We start from the raw sequence: 19759 nt of genomic DNA, 5'->3' as shown, positions 1-19759 counted from the left end.
TCTTCTTGATATTCTTATTAGCTGCCTCGACCGCCCCATTCATCTTCGGACGATAAGGAGAAGAATTGTGTTGCTCGATCTTGAATTCCCGGCACACTTCTGCCATCATCTTATTGTTGAGATTATAACCATTATCAGTAATGATTCTTTCGGGAACCCTATATCTGCAAATGATGTCTCTTTTGAGGAATCTGCCAACGACTTGCTTCGTCACATTTGCACAAGAAGCTTCTTCCACCCACTCGGTGAATTAATCGATAGCTACTAATATAAACCGGTGCCCATTCGAAGCCGTAGGCTCAATCTTCCCGATCATATCAATGCCCCACATAGCAAACGGCCATGGAGATGACATCAAACTCAGTGGATTTGGAGGCACGTGCACCTTATCAGCATAAATCTGGCATTTATGACATTTCCGCACGAAATTGAAACACTGGGCCTCCATCATCATCCAATAATACCCAGCTCTCAGCAGCTTTTTCACCATTGCATTCCCACTAGCATGGGTACCAAACGACCCCTCGTGAACCTCTTTCATCAGTTGGCTTGCTTCTCTATCATCGACACATCTAAGCAAAACCCAATCGAAATTCCGCTTGTACAAAACCCCATCCTTGTTCAGATAGAACAACATGGCCAACCTCCTCAGAGTCTTTCGGTCCTTCTTGGATGCTCCCTCAGGATACTCTTGGGTTTCCAGATACCGTTTAATATCGTAATACCACGGCTTCTCATCATCAGGCGCTGTGTCAACAACAAACACATAAGCCGGTCTATCCAGACGTCCCACCTCAACATTAGGGAACTGATTCCACCACTGCACCTTAATCAAGGCAGCCAGAGTAGCCAAAGCATCTGCTAAAGGGTTCTCTTCTCTCGGCACATGATGTAATTCCACTTTGGTGAAAAACGTCAACAATCTCCTCGTATAGTCCCGGTATGGAATTAAATGAGATTGATGCGTATACCATTTCCTGTTAACCTGATTCACAACCAAAGCTGAATCTCCATATACAACAAGGTTTTTGATCCGCAAATCAATAACCTCTTCAATCCCCAGGATACAAGCTTCGTATTCAACCACGTTGTTGGTGCACTCAAATGTTATCCAGGCAGCAAAAGGAATATGGGATCCTTTCGGCGTAACCAAAACAACACTAACTCCACTACCATTCACGTTAACGGCCCCATCAAACATCAGAATCCATTCGGATTCAGGGTCAGGCCCCTCCTCCGGGATAGGTTCCTCACAATCTTTCGATTTGAGAAACATGATGTCCTCATCAGGGAACTCAAACTTCATCGGTTGATAATCCTCAATGGGTTGCTGGGCGAGGTAATCAGACAATACACTCCCCTTGATCGCTTTCTGAGAGGTATACTGGATATCATATTCAGTTAAAATCATTTGCCATCTTGCAACCCGTCCGGTCAATGCTGGCTTCTCAAAAATATACTTGATCGGATCCATCTTGGAAATCAACAAAGTGGTATGAACCAGCATATACTGTCTTAGCCGGCGAGCAGCCCATACCAAAGCACAGCATGTTTTCTCGAGCAGTGAATATCTTGTTTCACAGTCGGTAAACTTTTTGCTAAGGTAGTAAATCGCATGCTCTTTTCGACCAGACTCGTCATGCTGCCCCAATACACACCCCATAGACCCCTCGAGGACCGTCAAGTACAGAATTAACGGTCGTCCCTCCACAGGAGGCATCAGAATCGGAGGCTCCTGCAAATATTCTTTTATCTTTTCAAATGCCGCTTGGCAATCATTATTCCACCTGACCGTCTGATCTTTTCTTAACAACTTGAATATGGGTTCACATGTGGCTGTTAGATGAGATATGAACCGTGAAATATAGTTCAATCTACCTAAGAAACCACGAACCTCCTTCTCTGTTCTCGGTTCAGGAATTTCTCGTATTGCTTTTACTTTAGCAGGATCAACCTCGATTCCTCTTTCGCTTACAATAAACCCCAGCAACTTACCGGACCGCACTCCGAAAGTGCACTTATTCGGATTCAGCCTCAGTCTGAACTGTCTCAACCGGTCAAATAGCTTGGCCAGATCTACGAAATGCCCCTCTTCTGTTTGGGACTTTGCTATCATGTCATCAACATAGCATTCGATTTCATGATGAATCATATCATGAAACAAAGTCACCATGGCTCTTTGATATGTGGCACCGGCGTTCTTGAGACCGAATGGCATCACCTTATAGCAAAAAGTGCCCCACGGTGTGATGAACGTTGTTTTCTCCATATCATCTGGCGACATTTTGATTTGATTATAGCCAGAAAAGCCATCCATGAAGGAAAACACCGAGAATTGAGCTGTATTATCTACCAACACATTGATGTGAGGTAACGTAAAATCATCCTTCGGACTAGCTCTATTCAAATCTCGGTAGTCCACACACATTCTCACCTTCCCATCCTTCTTCGGGACCGACACAATATTCGCAACCCAAGGCGGATAATTAGTGACAGCGAGGAAACCAGCATCCAACTGCTTCTGCACCTCCTCTTTAATTTTCATGGCCATCTCAGGTCGAGTTCTGCGCAACTTCTGCTTCACTGGAGGACAATCTGCTCTCAACGGTAACTTGTGCACAACAATATCGGTATCCAACCCTGGCATATCCTGATAGGACCAGGCGAAGATATCAACATACTCCTTCAACAATGCTACCATTCTGCTCTTGACATTTACCTTCAAAGCGGCCCCAACTTTCACCTCTTTCCTGACCTCGTCGGTACCCAGATTCACAACCTCAACTTGCTCCTCATGCGGCTGAATCACCTTCTCCTCTTGTTTTAATAACCTGGCTAATTCCTCCGGCAGTTCACAATCTTCTTCGCCTTCATCTTCGGCATGATAGATCGGATTGTCGAAGTCATATGAGGGTGTAACAGGATTGTTATCAATGAGATCCGGAGAAATATCGTATCTGCATGAATGTTGATTCATGCATTGCTTTAGAACCAGAGCAAAGAAAATTAAAATGAAAAGAAAATAAACATTGCCATTTTTATTTTTGTTTTTATTAAACTGTAAAAATAAATGAAAAATAGGGAACGCCGATTTTAATGAAAAAACATCCTTTTATTTATGATGCAAATATTGCAAAATGAAACACATGAGGTGGCCCTTACAATGAACCATTACGTTTCGAGCAAAACGTATGGCTTTCATGCAGATAGAATTGAAAAACAGGAAATACTACTCTTCACGTAGAGTGACAGTGATGATCTTTTCGGCCTTACAGTTCTGGATCTCCATCCCTGGTACGCACGGTTTTATCCACGAGTCGAGCTCGCAGTCACTGTCGATCTCCTCACCCACCGCACAGATGCGATATGGATCCAGCATTCCAACACTTGTGAACGTGAATGGCTGATGGCGGCCTTTATTCTGCCCATATGAGCCTTGGCTCGGCTGATAACCAACCCCAAATTTGTCTTCTTTGGCGGCGATGTCTATCATCTTTCCCCAACCTGGGGCTTCTCCGTTCTTCACCACCTCGGCGGCCTGCTTATACGAAGAAATGGACAACTTCTTCTCTTCTTTGACAAAAACAGCATTCTCCACCTTGACGGTTTCGAATGCCTGGCTTGGCGTTTCCCATATTTCACCGTCCATTTCCACGTACTTGAACGATGACAGGTGGCTTACGAAGATGTCTTCCTCCCCACAAATTGTGACGACCTGCCCGTCCCAGATATACTTCAATTTCTGGTGCAAAGTCGAAGTCACTGCCCCAGCAGCGTGTATCCATGGTCGACCCAATAGGCAACTGTATGCCGGCTGAATATCCATGACATGAAACACAGACTTAAACACCTCGGGCCCGATCTTCATAGGGAGCTCCACTTCCCCAAACACAGCCCTTTTAGAACCATCAAAGGCTCTAACTATCAGGTTTGTGGGCCTCAATATCAACCCTTCACAGTCCAGCTTCGCCAGGGCCTTCTTAGGCAACACATTGAGTGATGAGCCGGTATCCACCAACACGTGCGAAAGCACTGCTCCTTTACACTCCATTGCAATGTGTAATGCCCTATTATGATTACGCCCATCAACCGTCAAATCAAGATCAGTAAAACCCAATCCATGGCTGGCATTAACATTGGACACCACTGTCTCCAGTTGATTAATCGTTATCTCCTGCGGGACATAAGCTCTCTTCAATATTTTCAGCAAAGCCTCTCTATGCCCCTCGGAGCTTAACAGCAATGACAGGATTGAAATCTTAGACGGGGTCTGCTACAAATGGTCAACAAGCTTATACTCTGACTTCTTGATGATCCTCAGAAATTCCTCAGCTTCATCATCAAGTTCTTTTTCCGACCCACCAGGCGCCGGTATCGCCACAGGAGTACCCTCGCTCACCACCTGCTTTCCTCGTGCCTTGGCTAAAGCCTCGGCCTTATCTTTATTTTCTCTCTCTCCATCCCCACTCCTCAAAGCATCAGGTGCAAACAACCTTCCACTGCGAGTGAAACCATTGGGTCCGGCATTATCCACCTTTGAAACTGTGGTTTCACCTGCAGCCTGTTCCTCCTGCTTCTCTCCATTACAGTAAACCTCTCCACCATAATCCCATGGCACAGCATCGTCGTTGTCATAAGGAATAGGCCCAGGTACCGTGATGGTAACTGGAGCCGCATCTGCCAGCGTTGACAAATCGATCGGATCAAAGTATATGGTTATGGTGGAGACATCCTCCTTCCCCAAATCAACCTTCTCAAATCCGAGGCTTCCCTCATCCATCATTCTTTGGATAGCCTCCCTCAATACAACACACCCATTAGGAACAACGGTGCATGCAGCACAACAATCATCACAACCCGGGAAGACCCCACTCTTCAACAACTGTCTCTTGACCTCAACCAATGGAGTCTTTAACCGGTCCACATCCGTCACCCATATTCTGCCCTTATCCTCAGAAATTGCATTCACCCCCATCTGACCATGCGCGGGCATGGGATTAGCATTAACATTTGGAGATGGCGCAAAATTGATTGCCTTAGAATCCACCAGGTCCTGGACAACATGCTTAAAAGATTTACAATTCTCCATATTGTGTCCAGGGGCACCATAGTGGAATTCACATTTGGCATTCTCATCATAACTGGCAGGCCTCTGATCGGGTCTCACCGGAGCCAATGTTCTCAGCTGAACCAACCCCAAATCCTTCAACTTCTTCAGCAAGAATGAGTATGTCACAGGTGGCCTATCAAATTGACGATCAGTCATTCGCCCTCTCACCTGATACCCGGCCCTCTGCGGTCTCTGTTGAAATGGCTGTCGTTGTTGTTGCGGTTGTTGTTGTTGTTGTTGTTGATGATGATTATCAGCAGGAATTGTTACCGCAGTAGTGTGCTGGTAGTAACGATCCCTACTTTGTCCCCTCTGGGTATACACAACACTTGTATCACCCTCCTTCTTTCGCTGGCCATTACCAAAGGGTTTCTTCGATCCAGACGATGAAGCATTACCCTGTATCTTCCCCAGCTTCAACCAACTCTCAATTCTTTCCCCAGCCACCACTATATCAGCAAAATTGGTAACCGGGCATCCTACTATTCTTTCTGCAAACGTCCCCTGAAGGGTACCCATAAACAGATCAGACATCTCCCGATCTACCAGCGGAGGTTGGACTCGGGCAGCCAACTCCCTCCATCTCTGTGCGTATTCCTTAAACCCCTCATTAGGCTTCTGAGACATACCCTGCAGCTGGGTACGACTAGGAGCCATGGCAGCATTGAATTGATATTGTTTAAAGAATGCATCTCCAAGATCTTTCCAGCTCTTGATATCTGAAGATTTCAACTTGGTATACCATTCCAGAGACCCACCAGACAGACTGTCCTGGAAGAAGTACATCCAAAGCTTCTAGTCCATTGTATAAGCAGAAATGTTTCGGACAAAAGCCTGGAGATGAGTTTCCGGGCAAGAACTCCCATTATATTTATCAAACGCAGGCGCTTTAAACTTCTGTGGGATCACAATCCCCTCAACTAGCCCCATGTTTGACATATTAACAACCCCAGGAGTAGCATAGCTTTCCAAAGCTCTGATTTTCTCGGCCAACACTTGAATTTCTTTGTTTGGTGGTTGAACACCGTATTGACCAAATTGTTCATTCAGCACGGAGAACTGGTCTTCTTCTCTATCCTCCTCAGCCCCAAAGAAAGGAGGAAACTGACTATCCTCCAGATTATTGACTACAGGACCGGGCCCACCGCCTGCAGCAAAACCAAACCCACCACCGTTGTTGATTACCACACCAGCAGTAGTCGTCTTCTTTCTGGGATCACCACCATCCCTAGAACCGCCAAGACCGTTGTTGGAGACCCCCTCAAGATTATTATCACTGTTAGCAGCCGAAGCCCGCTCGAGCTTTTCCACTTTCTCAACCAGTACCTTCTGCCCCAAGGCGAACTCTTGCATAACATTGATCAGCTCTCCCATCTTCTCTTTTAACTCGAGAATATCTGCGTTGGATGTATCCATCAGTTTGGATTTGTTGCGCCTTGTAGGGTATCTATGCGGACGTGCTACGTGCAAGGGAATGATTCTACGTGCGCGAGCAATGATTCCTGAAACAATCAAGCACGTTAGAAACCGATACCTGCAAAATAGAAGACAAGTTATTATGATTTATGCATGAATGCAATGTCTATCCATGAGGAACACTCTGTCTTTCGATCCTGGTTTCATCGAGACAAATAATAATCTGACAACAATATTCTGACATCAATCATCTGGTTTCACCATACAGAGCAGAGAATTATGATTTAGCAAAGATGTCACCCGACCATGTGTGTGCTATGTGAGTGCATACAGGAAAGCAAATAAAGCTTGAAGATCAATCACTGAATGATAACAACCACTGTATATCAAAAGTGCATTACACGTGCCAGAGTCATACATCAGGTATGATACAAATCAAATTACAATTCTCCAAAATTAGAAAGAAAATACCAGCAAGTGAATTCCGTCAACAGGCCTGACGGTAATCCAACACAATAACAACCAAAGTCTACACCGAAGAAGGTCCTACAGAAGGCTCTGCATTATCAACCATCCTGGTAAACTTCACGGCGAACCTGAGCTCAGTGTTCTCCTGCTGCAATCTCCCCACCTCCTTCTGGTGAATCTTCATCTGACGGAAATAATGATCCCTCTCAGCAAGATAGTGATCTCTCTCAACAATAATCTTCTCTTTCTCCGCTTCCCATTCTATGGTAAGAACTTTGGCTCTAACTTCCCTCTGAGTCTTCACAAGGATCTGCCTCCTCTTCTCATCTTCAATGACTCTCAAAGCTCTAGCCAACTTCTCCTTGGTGATGTCGTGCTCCTTCGTAGATGACTCCAACGCTTGGCTGATCTTGCGGTAATAAGCGATGTCTATCTCAAAGCGCTTCACCTCCATGGCATGTCTCTTATCCTGGTCTTCTATTTTCCCTTTGATTTCCTGATTAGCCATTTAAACTCTAGCAACACTCATCTCCAACTCAGTATTCTCTGCTCGCAGCTGATCCCTCTCCCTCTTCATCGCAAGGAACTCTTCCATACTGACAGAAGAATGGGATTCCTCAATCAACGGATACCAAGGATCACCCATAGGAAATGGTAGATGCGTGAGCTCAATCCTCTTCCTAAGCCAATCATCAAACAGAGGAAAAGACCTGCTATTAACCTTACCAAAAGGAACCTTGCCCTTCCTTTGAATGTCGCGCCACTCATCAGACACTTGCCTCAACTTTGGCTGATTACCCTCAATTGGGAAGTAGAAAGACTCCTGAATCTCGGGCCCAAGGGGAGGACCCTCCAAAACAAATCCCATTTCTCTCCTAAGAAGCACCAAGTTGTAATTAATGCAACCCTGAACTCCTATAAGAGGCACATTGGGAAGACTCCCACAACTGTAAATGAAATCTCGTCCAGCCATACCATTGTGAGTCCAAGCTATGTCCTTGGCTCGCAAACCCATCAACCTGATTGACCACTTGATAGTAGGATCAAGAAAGACAAAGGCACCTCTGGAAGGCAAATACCCCATGAACCATTTGTACAACAGTTGAGCACAACATCTGATCAATCCTCCACGCCGCTTCTCGTTCCGATTATGGACCGAGTAATAAACATCCCCAACCAGGGTAGGAATAGGATTCCTTTGCACAAACAACCGTATGGCATTAATGTCCACACAGTTCTTCTGATTAGGGAACATGATGATCCCATAAATGCTGACAGCAAGCAAAGCACAAACGGCCCTCCAATCACCCAAAGCAGCATGCTCCTTGGCTTTAGCCTCCAAGAAACTCAGATGAAAACCGGGAAACTTTCCCTTCTCCTTCAAACCCCCCTTAGTCACCTCTGGGCTCAAAGAAAGAGCACCAGAAATCTCAACAACATCAGGTTCATCCTTAGTGATATAGAATGGAATCTGGTCTCTGATTTGAGTACCTAAGATGCTGGCATAGTCCTCCATCAAAGGTCCCAACAGGTAATCCGGGGAGAGGAAACATCTCAAACCAGGGTCATAAAACTGGAGAAAAGTATGGATGGCGCTCCTATCATCATCTGTAAGCCTGAAAACCACCTTTAGAATACCCCCATAAGCCTCACGGAACATCCCCACATGGTCAGGTGTAATCAATGCTATCATCTCTTTCAGTGCATCAATCTCTGGGTCAAAGAAACTATAGACGACGTCATCTTTTAAGCCAGTCCTCATATCTGGAACAAAGAAGTCTCTCAACCAAGATCTCAATCAAAAATGTCCCCTGCATATGGATAAACATGTGTTAGATGCGGATAAATGTAAAATGTGAATGATGCTGATGCATGAATGCAATGCACTGTGCCGTCTTCCAAGTCATCTGAACATCCACTGCACTGAGTTACGGTCTCGAAACTGATCACAACCATCTGAGGTACGGAGTAACCGTAAATCCAACTTGAGAGTTCCGAAATAAACGGAACCTGAGGATATACCACCATCATCACCGGAGAACCACTGATCTGATATTAACATGAACCTCTGTACCAACCCAGGGAATCCTGAAATAAATGGATCCCCACTGATAAATACCACGGACAGAACTCCGGCGTCTTAGAAATAAATATCCATAATCCGACTGGACCACAGTCACCATCAGAGAGTCACCAACAGAACATGCATCTGTAGAAATCAACCCTCCCCTCACAGGTGAATTCTAATAAGGTCATCCTAAGGCGAATAATGGTCTCGACAATCGGGCAAGATACTCAACGGGTTTGCCCTTTCGGGTGTGCCGCTGCAGCTCTCATAAGATCGTCTAAACCAAAGATCCGGGAAAGAATGGTCACCGAAGTCAACAACTCAAATGAGGTAACTCAACCAAAATGGATACTCTACAAAGGAAGAGCTCTCTCAAAAGAACCTCGTCCGACTTGTGGTATGTCACGTTGCCAAAAACATGTTGACCTAACATGAGAGGCAACATGAGACCACGCTAATCCTAGGTGTATACTCGGGCCTGGGTTTTAGCCCCACTCAGAACACCCACCCCAAATCAGAGGAACCAAACCTGTACAAAATCCAGCACAATGATAATATGATGCATGCAAACATATATGCAAATAAATACACAGTATAATAATCATAAATGCAATAAATGAAGCAGCACAAGCAACCAAACTATCCTAGAGAGCGCTAGGATTGACTCGCTCAGGGAAGATGGACCAGTCAGAGGTCAACTTCTTTATATCCCCAGCAGAGTCGCCAGCTGTCGCAACGCGAAAAACAACCGGCGGGAAAAAGACACGGAGCCGCCACCGTGCGTTATTTATCCCAAAGGAGGGAAAGGAAACGCTCGAAGTAAACCTGGAAAGGAAATGGTCTTACGACCGGAGATTGCAAGGATCGGGAGTCGGTTACGCAAGGGGAAGGTATTAGCACCCCTCACGTCCGTCATACTCGACGGGATCCACGCTCAGAAGAATAGAATAAGGTTGCTAATAAACTGCTCAAAGAATGCACACACACTGGAATAAACAGGCGAAAGAAGACGAAGGAAGGTGACTCGGCAGGATGTCGCATCCCGGGCCTACGTAGTTTGTCAGAAACAAACATCAGAGTCGACGTAGTTCGGGGAAATGGGGAACGGGCTCGCTAGGATATAGCATCCTATGCCTACGTATCTCATCTGGAATGAGAATCAGAGCTACCATAGTTCGGCTAACGCACGCCGAAAAAAAAACACAACACAAAGACGCTGAGACATCAAAAGAAACACACGAATGGAAACAGACTGCCAATGGCTGGTCTTACGTCCGACTCCGAGCACACAACCACAAACAGGAAACCGAATGCCAATCGCTGGGCTTACATCAGACTCCAAACAAAAGAAACAGGAAACAGATAGCCAATCAATGGTCTTACATCTGACTCCACAAACAAACAACAATAGCAGGAAACGGAATGCCAATCGCTGGGCTTACATCCATCTCCTAACACACACAACAAGGAAGAAGGTTATCAAATTGACAAGCTAACAGGGAGTCTGGTACTCGGACCTAAAAGCTGCCAAGCAAACACCAAGAAGACGCTGAGACGTCAAAGGAAACAAAGAGGTTGAACACACAGACTAAAAGGGAGTCGGGAACTCGGACCTAAAAGCTGTCAAGCAAAACACACGCAAAAAGAAAAAAGGGTGCCCGGAGAGACCTCGCACGATCTCCTGCCTACGTACCTTATCTGGTATGAGGATCAGGGCGACGTAGTTTCCCTTAATAGGGGAGAAACTTTCTCCTAACCAGAGACCAAGGGAATAACAGACTAAAAGGGAGACTGACTCGAGCCTAATAGTCGTCATGCAAATTATAACCCTAGGTTGAGGTCTCTAACAAGAGTTTGACTCACACAGGCAGTGAGTCAACTCAAGTCTATCTCTACGTACGTTCAACTTCCTCGAAAGTTGATCATACGACTCCTACAGAAAGGAAATGAGAAGCAAAAGCAGATAAACATCAAAAATAATCATCACACACTATATGCAAACAAGCGGATCATACAAGGCTGGGCTTTAGTCAAGGGGTCATATCAACCTCGACAAACAAGCCAACACTGGAAAGGGTGTCTGACGCTCTTAACCATTGACATTGACCGTCAGGGTGAGCATATGAAAGGTAATGAGGGTAAGACCTCATAGCTCTTAACCCGGGCCTGGGTGAGCTTCAGATCAATGAAAATGTGGGGGTCTAGAATGGGGGACCCTACTCCACTTGACTGACTCTATATACAAGATCTTAGGTGTTTATTCAAAATGCATCAGCACGTAGTGCGAGCATAATGAAAGACTCAACTGAATAGCAGGGGATTGATTGCTAATCCCTTCTATCTGCCAATCGCCTCTTCACTTAGGAGGTCTTGAAGTACATGGCACAAATATAAACAATCACAGACATTGCCTCTTAAGGAGGTCTTCAGCCAAATGCCTGCCAAACAGAAACGACAGGGCTTCCAGACTACATGGAGTTAGAGAATGATTACCTAGTTGGTATGCCAACCTCAAGCAAAGCAACTCAAGCAATGAGTTAGAGCTACTAAAGTACCTGTAAGAAAGTCAAACAAGTCAATATTCACATTCAGACAAATCCAACAGACAGTCAACAGTATTACAACCAATAAGCACAATGCAAGTCAATCAACTCAAGTGAATTCATCACCAAGGAACCTATAACACAATAAAGGTTAGTGGATAAAGCAAATTTGCATCTCAAGTCATGAGATTGCATCAACCATTAGGACTATAAGCTTGAACCTGAAATGCAAAACTCAAAAGATGAGTACAAACCACTAGCACCAAGGCTAGGGTCAAAGGCAAAGTAAAAAGTCAAAACAACAACCAATATTCAACATGAAGCATATTTATTCACATGAGAGCATGTCCTAAAAAGGACCAAGGTCAAATCATTAAGCAAGGTCACTTCATGAGCAAGATATGGCAAAGGCAATTATAAAACACACAATTGGACATCAAGAATCAAAATTCTATATTAAAACAGAAATGAATCAAATAACCATGGAAACTTTTATGTGCATACAACCTGTCAAATACAAGCATCATGCAAAAAATTATAAACATAAAAGCTCAATTGATATGTCAATGAAAATGAATAAGATCAACATCAAAATGTGTGACACACATTGTCACACCATGCTTCCATGTGTCTAAAACAGAGAGGAAAAATGATAAAAATACACAACCAAGCCTCAAAAATCATGCAACATGTTGGGAATCAGCATACCAAATTTCAAATCAATTGGCCAATGTATGAGCATTTCACAATAGAATTGGTACAACATGTCACATTTGCATACATGTTCACATAATAGTCCACAATAAAAATCCAGAAATGACAAAATCATGAAATCACAACCAAAAAATAATAGACATCCATATGAACATGTAGCAAAAAATTGGAGGTGATTTGGATGCATTTTTAATTTGATATGATTTTTTGAAGTTGGATAAAAAAATATTTGAAATAATGAAGAAAACACATGATGAAATGGAGGGAAATGAAATGTTTGGATTAAATTTGAAAAAATGGAACCGGTGGGAATCGAACTGTGTGTGAATGAAAATGCGCTGAAGAAACAAATAAAAATCACAATGTGCCAGAGCTGGGAATCGAAGGATGTTCAAGAAGCTACAGGCGCGTTTTGTACAAAACGCTGCCGTCTCACTTATTGAGTTGGCATGCCAACTCACAGGTCCATGTACGCGTGGATGAGTCAACGAAAGCGCAACCAATGGATTCGCCACGAAGCATAGGCGTGGCAGCATGTGTGGGCAAAAACCCTAGCCAGCTCAACCAATTGCAGGCGGCGGCGGCAGTGGTGGTTTCCACCGTCTTTTTCATGAAGAAGGTGGTACTACAGTGCACGCTCACAATTTTTTTTGCAGATTTTAATAAAAATGATACCATTGGAACCGTCTCTTCAAGCACAACAAGAATCTAACCTCCATTCATACTAACACTCAACGATCAAAGCGAATCGAACCAAAACATTTTTCATGACAACTTTAAATCAACATAACTCAACCAATACTCAACCAAATTCAATTCTATAACCATCAGAATTCTCAACATGATGAGATCTACCTAAACATGGCAATGGTTTGAAGAATTAAGAGATTCGAAATTGGACCAACCTGAACTTGCAGTGACCAAAACAGTAGATTCAAGCTTCTTCTAGCTCCAGTTCTCCTTCCTCAACCTTGCTATGATGTCTAGAACACGATTTGATGCTTCAATTGGCTTAGATCTTGCTGAAACTCAAAGCTCCATGTTCATGTTCATGTATGGATTTGCTTGATTCTTCACCAATTTCTTCAAATCAATGCTTGATCTCTACCAAATGATGATCAAGGAACAAGAATATGCAATAAAATTCAACTGTTATGTGAAGAATTTTTGAATTTGGATTGAGAGAAAAATTTGGAGGGAAAATGAGATCTAGATCTAGAACTTGTGATTTTGATCCAATTCTGTTATGATTAGCCTTATATACTCCTCCTTAATCATGTTTAAATTGAGTTTAAGCATGGCTAATGAAAGATTAATGAAATATGGGGTGTAATGCAAAAATGGTAAAAGTGTGGTGCATGGCCTAATTCTCACGTGAATAGTAACATGCTAGCATCCAAATCCACTTAAAATCATCTAATAAACACAATGGAAGTGGTATTTTTCATGTATGATCAATAGAATTTGAATTCCCCAATTTCCCTCCAAAATGCATATGAATGGATGCATGATCATGTGAACCTTTTTCATGCAATGAAATGATAGATTTGGAAAATATAGGTCAAGACAAGAAATTTGCAAAAAGAGTGGCTTCATTTGGAGTTTTGAAACAAAAGTTATGGCATTTTGAAGTTCCATGCACCATTGATGATCATTTGCTCATATCTTCTCAACCATTCATCATAAATTCATGAAATAGGACTTTTTGGAAATGGGAGAAAAAGACATTCAACTTTCATGTTGGACATAATTTCATTTGAAGCTTCCTTGATGATGTAAAATCAAGTTGAATTTGAACCAAAATCTTTCCATTTTGGGAAACTTTCAATTACAGGTCACTTTCCATTTTTAGAAACTTTTGATCTGACCTCAAATTCCTCAAGATAAGTGTTTGCAATGACAAATGAACCCCTTTGGGACATGAATGAAGTGTCTCAAACCATCTCTCCACCTCCTAGCCCTCAGTTGACTTTCAGTTGACTTTACAGGTCCTCAGATGACCTAGCCATGCTCTGATCAGCTTGAGCCTCAACCACTTGGCCAATTTGCTTCAAAATGAACCTTGGATCATATAAGCTCAATAGAATGATCATGTGATCCCCATCTCAATAGAATACCTCATCTCCTTGAAAATCCCTGGTTGAAAGAATGGCATTGATTAGGGTTGACCAGAGGTCAAAACCCTAATCCAGAGGAATCTGAGCATGAACAATGAACCCCTTGAGGATGACATAACCATGATGATGATGATGCCCTTGCAATCAAGATAATGCTCAACCTCTGAAGAACCAAGAAAACCCTAATTGAAGCATAAACCCTCAGATGGTTGGTGATCAATTTATGGAGACCCTCAAGCTTAAACCATACACCACTTCCATCTTCTGAAAAAAGATATTGGAGGATGACTTCTGATTTTCATATGATATGCAATATGCAAATGCCTAATGTCCTAAAACATGAAATGCAATATGCTAAACTAGTCCCAAGAAGAGGAGGGCAAATTTTGAGGTGTTACACTTATCACGAACCATCCTTATCTTATCCGTAGTCTCTTGAATAATCTTTGGTCCTAAGATTCTTTCTTCACCAACTTCCGTCCAACACAAAGGTAGTCTACATTTCTGTCCATACAAGGCTTCGTAAGGATCCATCCTGATACTTGCATGATAACTATTGTTGTATGCGAATTCAATCAATGGTAAGAGCTCCTTCCAATTTCCTCCACTTTCAAGTACACAAGCTCTTAACATATGCTCCAATGTCTATATCATCCTCTCAGTTTGACCATCCGTTTGAGAATGATTATGTACTCAAACACAACTTCGATCCCATATCTTGTTGGAATGCCCTCCAAAATCTTGAAGTAAACTTTGGGTCTCTATCGGACACAATACTAGTTAGAACACCATGCAGTCTTACAATCTCTGAAATGAACAAACGTGCAAGATGACTTGCCTTATAAGTAGTTTTCACGGCCAAGAAGTGCACAAACTTAATTAACCGATCCACAATCACCCATATTGAATCATAACCACCTTGTGTCTGAGGTAACCCTACTGCAAAATCCATTGAAATACTATCCCATTTCCAAACTGGAATCTCTAAAGGTCACAATAAACCACCTGGCTTCTGATGTTCGATCTTTACTTGTTGGCACACTGTACATTCCGACACATACTCTGCAATATCCTTTTTCATTCCAAGCCACCAATTTTCCTTCTTTAAGTCTTGATACATCTTCGATGAACCTAGATGCATGGTAAATGCGCTCTTGTGAGCTTCTTCTAAAACATTTCCTTTCAGTTCGACATCGTTTGAACACAAACCCTTTGATTAAAAGAACAACCGCATATGATGATCGAGTGAAACCTGGTTGAGTCAACATTCAAATCTCCCATTATCACACCATTCTGAGTCCAATTAAACTGAAGGTTAAAATCCCGAAACTTCCCCAATCAAGCATACTCTAACATTATCAAATCAACTTTGTGTATCTCTTTCCGACTTAAGGCATCTGCATCTTTATTCGTTTTTCCCGGAGGATACTAATCTCAAAATCAAAGTCCTTCAAATACTCCATCCATCTCCTTTGTCTCATGTTCAACTCTTTCTAGTCAAATAAGTATTTCAAACTCTTATGGTCACTAAACATCTCAAAACATACTCCATACAAGTAGTGTCTCCACACCTTCAATGTAAAAACAACAACAGCTAATTCAAGATCATGAGTTGGATAGTTCTCTTCATGAGTCTTCAACTGACGAGAGGCATATGTTATAACCTGACCACTCTGCATTAACACTCCTCGTAATCCCTTCTTAGAGGCATCACAAAATACTTCATAAGACTTACTAGGATCAGGGATAATTAAGACATGAGTAGTTGTTAGTTTTTCCTTCAAACTCATGAAACTCTGCTCGCACTTCGAATCCCATTTAAAAGAAATTTCCTTTCGGGTAAGTCTAGTCATTGGTAAAGCTAACTGCGAAAACCCCTTTATAAATCTTCGATAGTAACCTGCCAACCCCAAGAAACTTCTGACTTCGGAAGCATTCTTCGATCTTTTCCAATTAATAACTACTTTGGCTTTAGATGGATACACAAACTCCCTTCCTTGTGATATGACATGGCCAAGAAACCTCTCCTCATTCATCCAAAATACACACTCACTTATCTTGGCAAAGAGTTGCTTCTCTTGTAGTACTGACAGAATAATCCTTAGATGTTACCCGTGCTCTTGTGGAGTACGAGAATAAATAAGAATGTCATCAACAGAGATTACCACAACTGGTCCAAGTAAGGTAGAAATATCTAATTCATATAGTCCATGAAATCAGCAGGGCATTCTTCACACGAAAGGCATTACAAGAAACTCATAATGGCCATATCGGGTTCTAAATGTGGTCTTTGGTACATCTGAATTCTTAACTCTGATTTGATGATAGCCCGATCGTAAATCAATATTTGAGAACACACAGGTTCCTTTTAACTGATTTAGAAAATCGTCTATCCTTGGTAGGGGGTACTTGTTCTTAATGGTGACTTTATTCAACTGGCGGGAATCGACACACAACCGTATACTACCATCCTTCTTCTTCACTAGTAACACCGGAGCTCCCCATGGTGAGACACTAGGTCAGATGAAATGCTTGGTTAACAACTCTTCCAATTGATCCTTCAACTCTCTCAACTCGAGTGGCGCCATACGTTACGGAGAAACAGAGATTGGAGCCGTCCCAGGTATCAGATCAATAGAGAATTCCACTTCCCTTTCAGGAGGAAGAGAAGTGACATCTTCAGGGAAAACTTCTGGAAATTCACAAACGATAGGAATTTGTGTAACATTCAGATTGTCGCTAGGTTCCTTGGTGAGAACCAAGAGAACTGACTTTTCCTTCTCAAATAAGAAATTAACCATGCCAACCGTATCTTCCATGATAGTAGTTAATACATCCTTTGGAGTAGCTTCACTAGATGGAATGCTGATTAGCTTCTCTTCACATCCAATAAACACCGAATTGGCGGAAATCCAATCCATCCCCAAGACCACATCAACCTTCTTAAGTGGTAAACAAATAAGATCAATCTGGAAAATTCTACCATTCACCGAAAGCGAACAATTTTCACAAATTAACGATGTTTCAACCACATCATTCATGGCGGTAGTAACCACCATAGGAGGAGACAAAGGAATTTGCTTACAAGCCAAGATGCTTCAAATACTGAATTGATACAAAAGAGTGTGTTTCCCCACAATCAAACAATACAAAACATGGATGATCATTTATGAGACACGTGCCTACAATCAGAGCATTGTTGCTCTTAGCCTTCCTTGCATCCAAAGTATAAACCCGACTGATACTCTTTCCCTGCATCTGAATCTTTTTTTATGGACACTCTCTAACCATGTGACCTTCTCGTTGACACTTAAAACACCTAACTACACCACCTGTACACCTTCTGAAATGAAACTTCTTACATAATTGACATTGCGGAGGATGGTTAGGTTTTGTAGGTTACAATTGCTTTCCTTTGAAAGGTTGAGATTTAGGCCTAAACTGATGACTTGGTCTTCCCTGGTTCTTCTGGATAACTCCACATTCATCCCTCTCCTCTTGAACCTTCTTCAAACTATTCTCAGTCACACAACATTGCTTTACACCCCTACACAGGTAAGGAACCCTCTTTCTATGTTTGGTGTCCCCTCATAAGCCTTCACCGAATTTAATCCATCATGAAACTTAGGAGGATTCATGCGAAAGAAACGCCAGAAATCACCACCTGTATCTTCTTGTGGAGTCACTTGAGGTTGTTTACCACCATACAACTGTTGCATCATTTGCTGCATGAATTGGTTATGTTGTTGCTGCACCTGTTGCACAAACTGAGGCCATTGAAAACCTTCACTACCACTTGGTGGTTCTGAATCTGAATTTTGAGTTCTGGGTCTACCACGACCTCTGTGTCTGCCATCCATGATCCTTAATATCATACAAATAGGATTAAGTTGATCAATCTCAATACTATGAATATAACATCAGGGACAATGATGACAACACACATATGAGGCGGAAAGAAATACTTATAATATTTCATGGCTAGGTCGAGGATACGACCTGCTCTGATACCAATTATAACACCCACATATAATATATGTCTAGAATACATATTATACATAGTGTAATACTGGTACTGAAATACATAAGCGCTGTCATACCCCAAAAATTACCCATCATTTTTCCTAAAAAAAAAAAAAAAAAAAAAAAAAAACGAAAAAAAAAAAAAAACGAAAAAAAAAACGAAAAAAAAAAAAAAAGAAAAAAAAAGAAAAAAAAAATTTAATTAATTAATTAATTAATTAATTAATTAATTAAATAATTAAAATAAATAAATAAATAAAATATAACAAATTATTTTGGACTTGGGTCTCCCTCATTCCAAGCCCATTACCCACAAAATTAGTCTATAAATACTGAAGTTTCAGTAGAGGAAAAGGACGGGGAGTTAGACTTGGAGTTTACACTGGGAGATTCACTGGAGAAAGAAGGAAGAGAAGCAAAATACTCTGAGGTTTCCTTGGAACAAAACCTTGAGGAAAAAGAAAGAGAGAGAACAGAGAAGGACGGATAGAAACTTTGGCATAGGAACCCTGCCAACCCGGAGAATTCAGAGTAAAGAAATCCGGAAAGCAGCCCATCCGTACCGAAGCCACCGCCGCCCAATTCCCGCCGCCTAACTCATTCCGATACCACAAGTGATCAACCCCTTCAACCTTGAATTGGCAAACAGGTTTGCGTATCTCTATTGTTTATACTTTCAATTGGCCATATTTGCATATATAATGCATCATGATTAAATGTTGATATATAATTTGCTTTCGTATGTGAATTTAAATATGCCTGAATACCCTGAATGTTTGACCATGCTGTTCCTGTGATTAAATGCCATAAAAATTCAAGGTTCCTAACATGGGGCTGTTTTCAAATTCAAAATCCGTGGCCGCTCGCTAGCACATCGCTAGGCGAGCCTGGGGCGAATATTCGCCTGGCCTTCGCTAGGCGAAGCAGAGGCGAACGAGACAGTAGCTGACTTTTCTATTCTGTTTTTTTTTATGTTTTATCATAGCCATGCATTATTCATCCTATCCTATTTATTGTTGTGATATTTCTCCGGTGTAATCTTCGATTGCACCCTGATTTGGTGTTCTGACATGTCTCTTTTTTTGAGTTTCGTAAAGGTTCGCATATCCCAGGAAAAGGTTATTGGCTAGGTATTCCACTTTATTTGTGGGATACCCTTGTGGAGTTTCACCCTAAATTAATTTTTAATGTATTAATTTCTAATGTATTAATTTTTTAATATATTATTTTTAATAATTTTAATGTGGAGTTTCATCCTAATTATATAATTAATTGTAAAACTTTGCCTTTGAATAAGTGA

At 42.1% G+C, this 19759-nt stretch overlaps 1 protein-coding gene across 1 annotated transcript; it reads right to left on the bottom strand.

Moving 5' to 3' along the window:
- Nucleotides 1–17027: 17027 nt before the first annotated feature.
- On the bottom strand, nucleotides 17028–17477 carry LOC127082290 (uncharacterized). The gene has a single exon (XM_051022526.1). It carries the CDS (start codon nucleotides 17475–17477, stop codon nucleotides 17028–17030), a length of 450 nt encoding a protein of 149 aa, XP_050878483.1.
- Nucleotides 17478–19759: the final 2282 nt, after the last annotated feature.

Source organism: Lathyrus oleraceus, chromosome 5, assembly GCF_024323335.1.
Source record: "Lathyrus oleraceus cultivar Zhongwan6 chromosome 5, CAAS_Psat_ZW6_1.0, whole genome shotgun sequence".
NCBI lineage: Eukaryota > Viridiplantae > Streptophyta > Magnoliopsida > Fabales > Fabaceae > Lathyrus > Lathyrus oleraceus.
Note: the sequence above shows the minus strand (reverse complement) of the source record. Positions and strands in the feature narration are given on the sequence as shown.